Raw genomic sequence first — 15,790 nt, 5'->3', positions numbered from 1 at the left:
TGCGCATTTTAATTTTCTGATACCAGACTCATTCTTTAATTATCCTCCTTTCCAAATCGATTTGGTTTCATCCTTCTCCGGATGGGGACAAAAATTAAAACTAAAGGAAAAACTCATGTAGGCTTTTAAATGTCAGAACGACCCGTCAATCAACATGATTGACAGCTGGAGCCACAGAACCACATCCACTCACAGCCCCGGCCAGCGCTCCCCACGCATGCGTCCATCTGTCAGGTCCGCTCTGCGCCACTGTCTCCATGGTTACAGGGACTGGCAAGAGTTACTTTACGGCGATGTCGTGACTCCGCCGCTTCGGTGGGAATCCGATTAAAATTGGCGACATACCGTGTTGTGGATTCTGTAAAATGGCGGCGCCCATGTAACGGTGAGTCTCTGATTTGGAGGTGGTATCGACTTTGGATTATCGTGTAAAGACAGACCGAGGCCTGCAGGGAGAGGCAGGGGCCTGGCCGGAGGTGGACAGATAGGGGGAATTTATTTTGTCAGCTAGGTGTCTGACACAGATAAACATATCATTATGGCCAGATACAATGGGTATAATCGTTCGGTTGGAGTATAAGCACTCGTTGCTTACCTAGCCCTGGCCACCCTCTTTGTGAGATAAAAACAGAAAGTGCTAGAAATATTCAGCAGGTCAGGCTGCAACTGTGGAGACAGAAACAAAGTTAACGTTTCAGGTCAATAACCTTTCATCAGAACAATTAGTGAGTTCTGATGAAAGGTCACAGAGCGAGTGCATAGGGAGAAGGAGGATATGAATATTATGTTTGTAAATTACAAATTTATGACTGGAAATTCTGTAGTATGTTCATTGGATTCATAGAATCATTGTGTTCTCAACAAAGGCATTAATCTGATCTCGCATTCCATGCATGAATGGAGAGTGAGCTTGCTGATTGTCGTTAAGAACTCTGTCCAGATGATCTTACCTGCCTTTTTATATAAACCTTTCTGGGTTAAGTATCAGTGACAATAGCAGTTATTCTAAATGTACACAAAAAGTCTAACTTATCCAAAATTCGTGACCTGGAACTTGCTGACCACAAAGGTGGAAGCAGAGGCGATCAATGGCTTCAAGAGGACGTTGGATGGCCACCTGAGAAAAATAAACTTGCAGGGCTACGGGGATCGAGCCGGGGAAATCGGACTGATTGCATAGCTCCATGGAGAGCCGAATGGCCTCCTTCTGTGCTGTAAATGACTCTATATATGAAGCCCTGGTGACAGCGGAAGGATGACTGAGGCCAGATTGAGGCCCTGAGCCTCGGCGACCGCTTCACGTCCCTGGCCAGTGCCTTCCAGGTGGGCGCGTCGACGAGGCATACGCCATGGAGAGGTCACTCCATAGTCGCCTCATAGCGACAAAAACAACACGGAAGGCAGCAGTTACTGGTTAAAAGTCCAGCTTAGTTGGCGTAGAGATAGGGTGCCATGGATTGCATTTGTCGGTAGGAGAGCTCATCGCATCTCACTGGACAGCAACCGCCCGCCTCAAACCGAGCAGCCCCTGGTCAGTAAGGTTCTGTCCTGCCACAGTCCACCACCTTCAATGGGTGCTTGGAGTTCAGGGTCATTGCCCAACAAGTGGACTGTAACACCGCACCAAACAGCATGACAAAAAAAGGAAAGAAGCTACCAGCCCTTCATTTTGCAAGCTGGAACGTCAGAACTATGTGTCCTGGCCTGTCAGAAGACCTTACACAAATCAATGATTCTTGGAAGACTGCCATCATTAACAACGAGCTCAATAGACTCAATGTGGACATTGCAGCACTTCAGAGACACGCCTCCCTGCGAGCGGATCTCTAAGAGAGCAAGACTAGACCTTCTTCTGGCAGGGTAGGGATCCTGAAGAACCAAGACAGCATGGAGTGGGCTTCGCCATCAGAAACTCCTTGCTCAGCATGATAGAGCCACCTTCAAATGGCTCGGAACGCTTACTGTCCATCCGACTGCTCACCGCCTCTGGTCCAGTACACCTACTCAGCATTTATGCTCCAACACTCTGCTCCCCACCTGAAGCTAAAGACCAGTTCTATGAGGAACTGCATAATATCATTAGTAGCATCCCCAATACCGAACATCTGTTCCTGCTGGGGGACTTTAATGCCAGGGTTGGGGCAGACCATGACTCATGGCCCTCCTGCCTTGGGCGCTATGGCATTGGAAGGATGAATGAGAATGGAGAGAGACTGCTTGAGTTGTGTACCTATCACAACCTCTGCATCACCAGCTCATTCTTTCATACTAAACCCTGTCACCAGGTTTCTTGGAGGCACCCAAGATCACGTCGTTGGCACCAGCTGGACCTCATCATCACAAGGTGAGCCTCTTTAAACAGGGTTCAAATCACATGCAGCTTCCACAGTGCGGACTGCGACACTGACCATTCCCTGGTGTGCAGCAAGGTTGGACTCAAAACAAAGAAGCTGCATCACTCCAAGCAGAGGGGCCGCCTGCGCATCAGCACTAGCAGAATTTCCTATCCACAGCTGTTACATAAATTGCTAAATTCACTTGAAAAAGCACTTCAAAACACTCCTGCAGGGGATGCAGAGACCAAGTGGGCCCACACCAGAGGCGCCATCTATGACTCAGCAACGACCACCTATGGCAATCGTGTGAAGCAGAATGCAGACTGGATTCAATCTCACTTTGAAGAGCTGGAACCTGTCATAGCCTTAAAGCGCATTGCACTGTTGAACTACAAGAAAGCCCCCAGTGAATTAACATCCGTAGCACTTAAAGCAGCCAGAGGCGCTGCACAAAGAACAGCTAGGCGCTGTGCAAAGGACTACTGGCAAAACCTATGCAGTCATATTCAGCTGGCCTCCGACACCGGAAACATCAGAGGAATGTATGATGGCATCAAGAGAGCTTTTGGGCCAACCATCAGGAAGATCGCCCCTCTCAAGTCTAAATCAGGGGACACAATCACTGACCAACACAAGCAAATGGACTGCTGGGTGGAGCACTACCTAGAACTGCACTCCAGGGAAAATGTTGTCACTGAGACCACCCTCAATGCAGCCCAGTCTCTGCCAGTCATGGATGAGCTGGACGAACAGCCAACAAAATCGGAACTCAGTGATTCCATTGATTCTCTAGCCAGTGGAAATGCCCCTGGGAAGGACGGTATTACCCCTGAAATATTCAAGAGTGCCAAGCCTGCTTTACTTACAGCACTCCACAAACTGCTTTGCCTGTGCTGGGATGAGGGAGCAGTACCACAGGACATGCGTGATGCCAATATCATCACCCTCTATAAGAACAAGGGTGACCGCGGTGACTGCAACAACCACCGTGGAATCTCCCTACTCAACAGAGTGGGGAAAGTCTTCGCTTGAGTTGCTTTAAGCAGGCTCCAGAAGCTGGCTGTGCATGTCTACCCTGAAGCACAGTGCGGCTTTTGAGCAGAGAGATTCACCATTGACATGCTGTTCTCCCTTCGCCAGCTACAGGAGAAATGCTGAGAAGAACAGATGCCCCTCTACGTTGCTTTCAATGATCTCATCAAAGCCTTTGACCTCGTCAGCAGACGTGGTCTCTTCAGACTACTAGAAAAGATTGGACGCCCACCAAAGCTACTAAGTATCATCACCTCATTCCATGACAATATGAAAGGCACAATTCAGCATAGCGACACCTCATCAGACCCCTTTCCTATCCTGAGTGGTGTGAAACAGAGCTGTGTTCTCGCATCTACACTGCTTGGGATCTTCTTCTCCCTGCTGCTCTCACATGCGTTCAAGTCTTCAGAAGAAGGAATTTTCCTCCACTAAAGATCAGATGGCAGGTTGTTCAACCTTGCCCGTCTAAGAGTGAAGACCAAAGTAGGGAAGGTCCTCATCAGGGAACTCCTCTTTGCTGACGATGCTGCATTAACATCTCACACAGAAGAGTGTCTGCAGAGACTCATCGACAGGATTGCGGCTGCCTGCAACGAATTTGGCCGAACCATCAGCCTCAAGAAAATGAATATCATGGGGCAGGACGTCAGAAATGCTCCATCCATCAATATCGGCGACCACGCTCTTGAAGTGGTTCAAGAGTTCACCTACTTCAGCTCAACTATCACCAGTAACCTGTCTCTCGATGCAAAAATCAACAAGCGCATGGGAAAGGCTTCCGCTGCTATGTCCAGACTGGCCGAGAGAGTGTGGGAAAATGGCACACTGAGACGGAACACAGAAGTCCGAGTGTTTCAAGCCTGTGTCGTCCTCTACGGCAGTGAGGCCTGGACAACGTATGTCAGCCAAGAGCGATGTCTCAACTCATTCCATCTTCACTGCCTCCAGAGAATCTTTGGCATCAGGTGGCAGGACCGTATCTCCAACACAGAAGTCCTTGAGGTGGCCAACATCCCCAGCTTATACACCCTACTGAGCCAGCGGCGCTTGAGATGGCTTGGCCATGTGAGCCGTATGGAAGATGGCAGGATCCCCAAGGACACATTGTACAGCGAACTCGTCACTGTTATCAGACCCATCGGCCATCCATGTCTCCGCTTTAGAGACGTCTGCAAACACACCATGAAGTCTTGTGACATTAATCACAAGTCGTGGGAGTCAGTTGCCAATGATCGCCAGAACTGGCGGACAGTCATAAAGGCGGGGCTAAAGAGTGGCGAGTTGAGGAGACTTAGTAGTTGGCAGGAAGAAAGACAGAAGTGCAAGGGAAGAGCCAACTGTGTAACAGCTCTGACAACTAATTTTATCTGCAGCACCTGTGGAAGAGCCTGTCACTCTGGAATTGGCCTTTATAGCCACTCCAGGCGCTGCTTCACAAACCACTGACCACCTCCAGGCGGTTACCCATTGTCTCTCGAGACAAGGAGGCCAAAGACCGATATGAAGCCCTGGATGGTGACCGGCTCAGGGTTGTGACTAAACAAAGGCAAAAAATTTCAAACTTTGTCTGATTTAGAGAAAAATATAACCAAATGTAGCAGAATCTCAGACTCTGCGGTGATTGACAGCCCTGGACTTTGTCAACTTTTCCTATGAGAAATTTCTGTGGTCACATTTATCGTGGAAACTGCCGATCTAACCTGTAATTACAATTTTGCCAGAGGTGACACCGTTGTGTCTTGATTTTCTGTCTCCCAGCTCTTAACTGCAAAGACACTTCTTTATTCCAAGCAACTCCAGTTCTTTTTCTCCCAAGCTTTGGTATTTACAACAGTTGCATTTAAAAGTGCCTTAAATATAGAAAATTTCCCACAGTGTTTCATAGAAGTGCTGCTGAGCCAAAGAAGGAGATGTTAGTAGGAATGACCGAGCCTCGTCAAGAAAGTGAGTTTCTTAAAGGAAAGGGGAGGTTTGGGGAGGGGAAATTCCAGCTTGCAAAGATGGGGAGGGGCTAGTCCATAGTCACAGAGTCATCATGGCACAGAAAGAAGCCATTTGGCCCATCAAGTTCATTATAAAAAAAAAAATATCGTCCCCACCAGTTGGTGAGCTACAGAATACACCCAGCAATTGATTTTTTGCTCTTGCGGAATAGATTCTGCTCTTGACCCCTCAGGACATGCCCTGTCTCCAATGTAATCTTTTCCTTAAATCAATACTGCTACCACTCCTCCCTTCTTTCCTTTTGCATCTTTCCGGAACCTCTTGTATTCAGGAATATTTAGTACCCAGTTCTGCCCTTTTTTGAGCCAGGTCTCTGATATCGCCACATCATTTCAACGTGACAATCTGCCTGCAGCTCGCCAACCTTATTTACCACACTCAGTGCATTCCCATACATGCACAGTAAACTTCATTTAGACCTTATTACATTCCCTCTTCCTCTGAGCCCACCTAATATTTAACTATTTCCTACTTTAGTACGACCTGTCTCTCTCAATTCTCTCTGCACCTTGGTTTTCCTCTCTGATATTACTTCCTGGTTCCCACATCTCTGCCAAATCAGTTTAAAAGCTTCTCAGTCAAGGACTTTGATCCTGGCTCTGTTCAGGTGCAACCTGTGCAGCTTGTACAGGTTCCATCTCCCCCCAGAAATGATCCTGATGTCCCAAAAATCTAAAGCCCTCCCTCCTCTACAATCTCTCCATTCATGTATTCATCTGGGATTTAAACATCAGGAAGATAATTTAAAATTCTGGGATGCTGGGAATCACTGTAGGCCATTGAGCGTGGGGGAGTGGGATTTTTAAAATTTTTTCCTGGGATATGGGCATCACTGGCAAGGCCAGCGTTTGTTGCCCATCCCGTTGCCCTTGACAACTGAGTGGCTTGCTAAGCCATGTCAGAGGGCATTTAAGAGTCAGTCACATAGATGTGGGTCTGGAGTCATGTTTAGGCCAGATCAGGTAAGGACAGCAGATTTCCTTCCCTCAAGGACATTAGTGAACCAGATGGACTTTTATGACAATCGATAGTTTCATGGCACCATTACTTAGACTAGCTTTTAATTCCAGATTTTATTAATTGAATTTAAATTCCACCAGCTGCCATGGTGGGATTTGAACCATGTTCCCTGGGCATTAGCATGGGCCTCTGGATTACTAGTTCAGTGACATTACTTCTACGCTAATATCTCCCCAAAGGATACTAGGGTACAGCCAACAGAGTTTTGGATGAGGTAAAAAAAAAAATTTAGAGAATGGGAGGCCATTTCAGGACAACATTGGAATAGTTGAGATGAGAATAGATGAAGATTTTGGGAACAGATGGGCTAAGGCAGGTGAAAGTACACAGTTGGAGGTAGGGGGCATTGTTATGGAGAAAATATAAGGGCAACTAAGATGCAGAGTATACAAACTGTCAGGTTCAACCTGACACATTGGAGGTGGATGGAAGTAGTGGCAAGGGGATGGAGTTCGTAGTCCGAGTGAAGATGAAGCTTGGAGGAAACTGGCTCATTCAGAACCTAATGTTGAGCACGTAATCTGACAGCACAGCCGGACTGGAGAGGTCAAGCTGGCTGTCGTCAGTGTAATGCCTTTGGATCATGTCATGAAGGGGCTACATGTAACTGAGGAAGCCAAATGGTGCTACATAAATGCAAGTTGTTACTGAAGAGGGAAGACCAGAGATAGATAATTGGGAAACTCCAGAAGTAACGCTGTGAGGACGGGAAGAGAAAATATAATTCAAGATTTTCCAGCTAGAATTGAATAAAAAAGACTGGAACCAAGTGAAGGCAATCCCACTGAGGTGGACAATGGAGAACCATTGGAAGAGGATAGTGTGGTTGACTGTGTCAAAGGCTGCAGAAGGGTTAAAAGTATTTGCATCATGTCACAGAAGATGACATCAGTGACTTTGATCAGGACTGTTTAAGTGCTGTTGCAGAGGTAGAAACCTGATTGGATAGATTCAGACATGGAGTTGTGGGGATGGATTTGAAAGAAGGCAACATGTTGAAGGACTTTGGAAAAGAAAGGAGGTTGGTCATGGGTTGGAATCTTGGCCCATGGTGGTCAACACGATGGCTAGGAGACCTTTCCCTTCTAGATTTGAACAGAGATAAAACACACAGAAGCAGGCAGCGCAGGAAGCTTATTGAAAGAAAATGTAGTGAGGCAGTGGAGTTGAATAAGGCAGTGCGAAATTGGGAGTGAAGGTGAGAATGCTAAGACTTGGGTGGGCAAGTCTGTGGTGGTCTTTACTTTTGTATTATTTAAAAATAAGTTGATTGATTGCAGTGAATCCGATCATAACTGCCTTACTGCAGTATTTTTACCTTTTTGTGCAGTAAAACAGCTTATAGATTTTATAGGAAGCTTTGTACTGTTTGTTTGATGCACCTTTTGGAGAAATTGAAGAAATACATGTGCAAAAGCCATGACTATCCAGATCAGGTTGCAAGTGTAACTGATAAACGGTCATAGTCCCGAAATGTTAACTCTGTTGCTCTCTGCACAGATGCTGCTTGACCTGCTGTGTATTTCCAGACTTTTGTTTTTGTTCCATGTGTTACACTATTGTGCAGAATAGGGCAGAACGCCCCAACCGCATAAAGAAAGACTCAGACACTTCGCCTATGGCTTAGCCCTAATCAATATGCCATCACTGATATGTTATCAGTGCTTAGACCCCGACCCTTGACTCTGATGACGATGTTAAGGAAAAGTTCTATTCTCATCTTGATGGAAGTCGTCACTGTCATCCCAAAGGAAGGGAAGACGAAACTTCTGGGGGACTTTAATGCCAGGGTTGGCTGAGTCTCCGATGACTGGAGAGGAACCATTGGGAAAACGGGGTGGGAAAAGCCAATGTAAATAATGTCCTCCTGCTGACAAAGTGTACTCAGCATAGCCTTATTAGATCGGTGATGAACATTCACCTAGCACCAAGACATTGCGAGACCTAAAGGTCCAGGAGGAAGAAGATCAATGTCTCAGTCCTAAATTAGCCAGATCGGAATTCCAAGTGCAGCTCCTAAGCAATCTGGAAAATCACGCATCCAACTCAATTTCAGAACAGTGGGAACAAATGCAATTAGCTGTACTGGACTCCTGTGTCCAGACCAATGGGTTCGAACATCGTCATCACCAGGACTGGTTTATGGAAAGCAATGTTGAAATATGTGACCTGGAATAAAAACGAGCAGCCTTCATTGTCTGCCAGAACAACCCAAGGTTGCAAGTCAGAAAGGCAGCATTCCAACAGCTCAAGGCTGACACCCAAAGACAAATCCGGAAGATAAAGGACAAGTGGTGGGAAGAGAAAGCCCGAGATATGTAGCGATATGCCAACCATCACGACATGCGAAGCTTTTTTGAAGCCACCAGGCCCATCTATAGACCAAGTTCAAATGGACAAAATCCCCTTCGCTCACAGGATGGTGTGTCTCGTCTTAAGGATGATAATGCCATCCGTCAATGCTGGAAGGAACATTTTCAACAACTCCTCAACTGTGAATCTACAGTGGCAGCTGATACTCTCCAGGCTCTCCCCCAGTACCCTGTAGAATCCATCGATGAACCACCATCGATGGGAGAGCTGCAACAAGCAATCAAACGGATGAAAAACAACAAAGCCTGCGGCCCCGTTGATATTCCAGCTGGGGTCTTCAAAGCTTGTGGGCTTTTTCTCACTTCAAAACTCCATGCACTCATCCTACAGATTTGGGAGGAAAAAGAACTCTTTTTTTTTTTTTTCCCCCCCGCTCCCCCACCCACCCCCAATTCAGGAATGCAACAATTGTAAGAAGGGAGATAAATCATGCTGGGGAAACAATCGAAGTATTTCCCTCTTGTCCATGTCAGGGAAAATCCTGACTCGCATTCTCCTGAATCGTCGACTTCCTGTAGCTGAGCAAATCCTCCCAGAGACATAATGTGGCTTTAGACCTTCCAGAGGAACCTCCGATGTGGTCTTTATTGCCCGACAAATCCAGGAAAAATGTAGAGAACAACACCGGGAACTATTCATTGACCTGACCAAAGCATTTGACTCAGTAAATTGTGAGGCTCTGTGGATTGTGCTCCAAAAATGTGGATGTCCATGAAACTTCATCACAATCCTGCAATTGCTCAATGATCATAAGATTGCAACTGTCTTGAGTGGAAGATCTGAAACAGATCCCTTCAAAATCTAGACCGGAGTCAAGCAAGGCTGTGTAATAACCCCCATACTGTTTACAATCTACCTGACAGTGGCTGTTCACCTCATGAAAGATCAGTTTCCCTCTGGTGTGAGTATTAAATACCGCCTAGATGGTAAATTCTTTAAACTCAGTCGCCTCTCTGTGCCAAAACTAAACGGACCACCATAGACGTACATGATCTACAGTTTGTGGATGATTGCCGTGTCGTTGCCCACTCTGCATCAGATTTGTAAGCTGCTGTCGATCGCTTCAATTTTGCATACAAGAGACTCAGCCTGTCCTTGAATGTTGCCAAAATAAAACTCGTATATCAACTCACACCTGATCAGCCAAATATTCCATCTCCCGTCTATGTTGAAGGAGAGACTTTGGAATATGTTGAGCACTTCCCATACCTTGACAGCCACCTCACTCAAAAGGCCACCATTGACGAGGAGATCCAACACTGGATCAGCTGCGCCAGCTCAGCTTTCTACAAACTACGGCAGTGAGTGTTTGTCAACAAAAACTTTGGCAAGTCAACAAAAGTCCTAGTGTACAGAGCAGTTGTTGTCACGGTATTCCTGTACTGCAGTGAGACCTGGACTGTGTATCAGCGACACATAAGAGCACGAGAGAAATTCCATCAGCAATGCCTCCGCCACATCCTCCAGATTCAATGGGAGGACCGTCGAACAAATGCTAGTGTCCTTCTTGAAGCCAGCTCCACAAGCATTCACGCAAAACTCCTGAAAAACCAACTTCAATGAACTGGACGCTGTGTCTGGATGGCCAAAAACACCTCCCCCGCCACGTCCTGTTTCTTAACTCTCAAATGGCCAGCGTGTCAGGGGAGGACAAAGAAAACGCTTTAAAGATACTTTGAAGCTCTCTTTGAAACGTGACAGTATTGACATTGATGACTGAGTGGAACTTGCTACCAATCGTTCAAATTGGCAACAACTTGTCCATCAAGCTGCATCATGCTTTGAGTCCAAACGTCTTAATGATGAGGTAGAGCGGTGGCAGAGAAAGAAAGAAAAGGAAGCAAATCCTTCACTCCGGATCCCACTACCTTATGGGACGTCCTGCCCCATGTGTCCGAAGATCTGCGGGTCGAGAATCGGCCTGTTCAGTCACCTGAAGACCCATGGCAGAAACCAGTGGTATTGAGTAGACATCATCCTCAAATCGAAGGACAGCTGACGATAGGGCAATGTTAGACATTCCTATTAAAATCTTCCAATGTTACAAGAGTGACTCCGCTTCTACAGTACTGCATTGGCTGTAAAGCATTTTGGGACATGCTGATGTCATGAAAGGCACTATGTAAATGCAAGCTTTTTTCTTTAATAAAATTGAAACATTGGGACTGTTTATGAGTACATCCAGTGCCACTGAACGTGAAGAAATATCTGTTGCTATCCCTCATCTGTGACACTTAGGGGAGGTGGTGGCGTAGTGGTAAAGTTACTGGGCAAGTAATCTAGAGGCCCAGGATAATGCCCTGGGGACACTGGTTCAAATCCCACCACGGCAGCTGGTGCAATTTAAAAATTCAATTAATAAATTCAATTAATAAAAATATGGATTTGAAAGTTAGTTTCATGGCACCATTACTGAGACTATCATCAATATTATAAAAACCCATCTGGTTCACTAATGTCCTTTAGGGAAGGAAATCTGCTGTCCTTACCTGGTCTGGCCTACATGTGACTCCAGACCCATAGCAATGTGGTTTACTCTGAAATGCCCTCTGAAATGGCCTTACACGCCACTCAGTTGTCAAGGGCAATTAGGGATGGGCAACAAATGCTGGCCTTGCCAGCGATGCCCATATCCCATGAAAAATAAAAAATAAATTCATTTTGATTCCCTGTGTGTACAGGAGATTGACCAGTTTCATTTAAAAAAATGATTTAGGGCAAACATGTACATAAACAAAATTAAATTAATAAACTTTTACATTTGTCTTGCCAGGATCAGCTGATGACTTTCTCTGTCCTGTGTTCCCTCCCTACCTTCAGCCTGGATCCAGCAGTGTTTTGTTTTCCTAGGTATAAAGTTAAACATCTCCTAGACCTTCTGACATGTTACTGACCTTGAGGAGAATCAAGTACGGCCCCGTTCTGGCTTGTGCCCTCTGTCGCAGTCAAATTCTTTACTCCACTACATCCCCTTCCTCCTGGACTAAAGTGGTGTCTGAGGCAGAGAAGATTGTGGGATACCCAACCTCCTTCATGAGTCTCCGCTGTCTGCTCAGTGATGAGCTGAGCAACATTGCCCTCCACGTCAGGAAATTGGTTGGGACAAAGCATCCTTTAATATCTACGGCCAGGTAAGATGTCCAGCTAAATAAAACACAGACATACTTTTAAATGGTGCTGTCCTTTTGACTTGTTTTGGAGTGCTGTTGCTTTGGTTATTTTTTCATAACACCAAGAAAATAATACAAATCTTATGGCTTATTTGTATATAGAGCGTAAGGGGTTTCGCAGAATTAAGCTGTTGTGGATATTGTATTGAATCCACTATTGGCAAAACAGAAAGGTATAAGCCAAGGAACTTAAACAAAAGTGCACTGCTGGCTAACAGGTGAGCTGGACTGTGCAGCCAGCAAAAAAGGTGATGAGCTCTGCCTCCCAGAACAGCATTTAGATTTCTACCAGCTGTGACATCTCAGTAAGTAGGTGTTGGCCTCTTAATATGGGACAACAGCACCTCATTTATTTTACGGTCCTGAGGCTGCAGTTGATTGGTGTCCCAATTAGTACAAAGCAAGTAGAATGCTCTGTTTTTTATGCCCTCTCCCCCAGTTTCCTTCTCTCTCTCAAAGTAGTGACGTCTGCTGATGTAAGTAAGGGTACTTTTGCCTCTGGCACTTTGTGCAAATGGCTCTTCATGCATAATTTGGACAGTGGTTGTCAGTAGGCTATTTGACTGTAAGAAATACCACAATTGCTGCCTGATGTGATACATATCCATCTAAAAGGAACCCTGGTTAATTTTTCCACTGCTTAGCCTGGGGGCACTGACCATGTAACTGCCCCACCATTTACTTCACAGGGTTGCCTCCAACACAGAAGTGCTTCGTAAACATTACACCATCAGAGCCTTTTATTTCTTTTGAGCGGGTGTTTTGCTTTCGACCTCTGTGTATTACCAGTATTGTCATTGGATCTGCCATTTTACATCAGACTTTTGGTGTTCTATAATTTCAGCCCACTCGTATATTGAGTTAGGGGTTACCAGTTAGTACTGACCTACCCAACATCAAGGAGGGCCTGTGTTCAGACTGACAGTCATAAACGCTTCTTTCCTGCTAGGTTAGCCCCATTCACACTGTAGGGTTGACTGAGCAGCAATGAGTAACAATAACTTCATAGAATTGACACTATGAATCTTCCGCAAGTGCCAATTATGCATTATTGCCAAATTTGCCCCATAGTACAAATTCAGCAACAAGGGAAAACTGGCACACAGTATAGAATAGCTTCCAATGGAAAGTACATCCTTTATCATAGCTTTGTCAATTAGAGTTTGTCATCTGTGCTCGGTTGGATGAGGACACGAGCAGCTGAGCGATGTAGACAAATTAGATGATTAGCGCCCTATTCCTACAGTCGACCTCGATGCTTTCAGATCAGGGAGGAGAAAATTATCCAATGATCCCTTGTTAGATTGACTTGCATTCATGTCTGAGCGTCAGCTGAAGGCAGATCAGACTTGACTGTGATGCCTTCACAAAGGACTAGCTTGCCAGCACACTGGCTTGACACATGAAAAATAGTTGCTTGTATGAGGTACTTGAGAGTGGCTGCTGCTTGTACGTAAACAGGAATCAACACCCGTAGGTGAAGAAGGAGGAGGAAGAGAAAGATAGTGGGAAACACAGGAGTTGGTAATTTTTGCTTTATTATAGATAGTTCATGCAAAGCACTTCTTACAGGTATCTGATGCACTCTGCATGCTGGTCCAATAACTAACTGGAGTGGGTATGGCCAAATATTGTTTTTAGATAAATAATGCAGCCACTGGTTTGAATGAAGTGCTATGAACTTACACTCACAGTAGGTGTGGTAGGCAAAGAGGAAAACTGCTGTGTGGAAAGGGGAGGAACGGTGGAGGTAGTGGAAGCCATGATTGAAATGGATGGGAGTGCAGTTCTTGTCAGCTGTTTATTACAAGGTTCTGAACTGTTTAAGTCTTGGACTAAGGACTGAATTGCATTTGGCCCGAGTCTGTATGGGTATCGAATATGAGGATGTGGAGTTGTGTTTGGCCCTAAACCCCAGAAGATGCAGCTGGTAAAGGTTAGAAATGTAAGGCTTTGAGCAAGTGAAAAGGGGGAGGTGTGTGATAGGGCAGAGGGCTGGAGAGATTAAATGACAAAGATGTCACGAAACAAAGGCAAAAAGCACTCTCTTTGCCTTTGTACCATGACATCTTTGTCATTTCCAACGCTTTCTGTTTTTACTTCAGATTTCCAACATCTGCAGTATTTTGCTTTTATTTAAGTACCTAAGTGGTTCATGAAGATAAAAGTGTGGCCAGCCCTAATGACCCATACAGCACAGATATCACATTTATCTAACTTTAACATTAGTTAATATTAGTACAGAAAAAGTACTGGAAAAATAATGCTCTTCTAAATCAGCTAACTTGTACTGCGTAGTTTTGCCAAGCTGTTGTGGAAAATCAACACAGTTGAATTTGGTAAGCAGCAAATGATAATACAGGAGTCTTCTGTAGTTGAGGCTTGCTGAGAATTTCATATTGGCTTAATTTTCCTTTTTGAGATGTTTGTAGGCTAATTTTGTCACAATATTTTCAGCAGATCAGGATTCAGAATTTTAGTTTATTGTTTAAAAAACTTAATTCAGAAAGGCGAATTGCTTATCACAAAATGTTTACCCCTTTTATCTGTTGTTCTTAATATGGTTCCAGGAATTAATTAATTTTAGTCCCAACAGCCATGAATTTGGGCTTTCTCTTGAAAGTTTTGCCATTCCTGTCTGGATTGTGTTTGCGGGAGGGGAGATTTCACTTCTGCAGCACTTCTACTGCAGACATCTTGCCAGGTTGACAGGAGCAGTGGTGGTTGATGGTGGCAGGAGGAGTATGAGTGCGCATTTCCACATGCCACTTTCCTTACATGATGTTTCCTGGTTCATTCTCCATCTGATGGTTTGCCCTGTGCCTCTGAGGAGGCTCTGGCCTGTGCTTAACATTTTTTCAAAATAGATATAATTCTTAACTCACTCTGCAGGAAAGTAACATCAAGGAATGTAACGATGTAACGAGTTGGAGCTGTGGTGTGGTGTGGTGGCATAATGCTCCTACAAGAATGGGATAGCTTCATAAGATAACGGTAGGGCTGCTCAGACTTGAGTGAAACAGTAACTGTCGTATGGAAACATTTCCTTTTAAATCTAACTAAATTCATCTTCAGCCTTTTGCCAGCAGCCTTTTCACAAAAGCAATAGAAGTGGATAACTAGCACAGATGACTGTAATTAAGCATCGACTGTAACACTGGACAAATATTGAAATTTTTAATAAATGAACTCTACTGAATTCGGGAAACGTGACCTGAGCTGTTGTGCTTTTCGACTGAAATAAATTCTTTTTCAGGCTGTGTGCCACCACCTCTTCCATCCTGCAGGGTGGGACAGTCAGTGTTGCTGTCAGTATTAATCCAGTTCTCATTAAAGTGAACGGGGATTTAGATGATGCCAGTTTTTCCTTCACCCGGAGAAGCAACGCCACACGTATCAAAAGAAAGTCTTGGCTGAAAACTGACGTGACGTGCCCAACTGAACTAAGTGAAAATGATTGATGGACAGCCTCGGGGCTCAACCTCGTACCCTTGTGGTTGGGAGTCGAGGGCAAGATTTTCAGCTCCTCACCCACCTGTGCTGTCATTATGTCACATTCTGATGGGAAATATAGGAACGTATGAACAGGAGTAGACCATTCAGCCTTCGAACCTGTTCCAACATCTAATTAGATTATGACTGATCTGTATCACAACTCCATTTTATCTGCACACGTTGAAACCTAACAGAACTATCTAAAAGAAATCTATCAATTTCAATCTTAAAATTGCACTTGTCCTGGCATCCACAAACCTTTGGGGAGCTAGGTCCAGATTTCTGCTACCCTTTGTGTGCAAAAGAGCTTCTTGATTTCACTCCCAACTAATTTTAAGATTATCCTCCTTTGTTCTT

General features: G+C 45.0%; 1 protein-coding gene across 5 annotated transcripts in view; it reads left to right on the top strand.

Annotated features, from left to right (window-relative positions):
• The first annotated feature begins 283 nt into the window (after window positions 1-283).
• Window positions 284-15,790, top strand: part of pdss2 (prenyl (decaprenyl) diphosphate synthase, subunit 2) — a 275,636-nt gene continuing 260,129 nt past the window's right edge. For 2 of the 5 annotated variants that reach the window (XM_068027081.1, XM_068027073.1), the window contains exons 1-2: window positions 284-385; window positions 11,542-11,899. In XM_068027081.1, the coding sequence (XP_067883182.1) occupies window positions 11,652-11,899 (248 nt within the window). In that variant the 5' untranslated portion in view covers window positions 284-385; window positions 11,542-11,651. Of the gene's footprint in view, window positions 386-437; window positions 477-5,296; window positions 5,316-11,541; window positions 11,900-15,790 lie in introns of those variants that run through there. The other 3 variants (XM_068027078.1, XM_068027079.1, XM_068027080.1) reach the window with 3 other exon arrangements.

Source organism: Heterodontus francisci, chromosome 3 (assembly GCF_036365525.1).
Source record: "Heterodontus francisci isolate sHetFra1 chromosome 3, sHetFra1.hap1, whole genome shotgun sequence".
Classification (NCBI taxonomy): domain Eukaryota; kingdom Metazoa; phylum Chordata; class Chondrichthyes; order Heterodontiformes; family Heterodontidae; genus Heterodontus; species Heterodontus francisci.
Note: the sequence above shows the minus strand (reverse complement) of the source record. Positions and strands in the feature narration are given on the sequence as shown.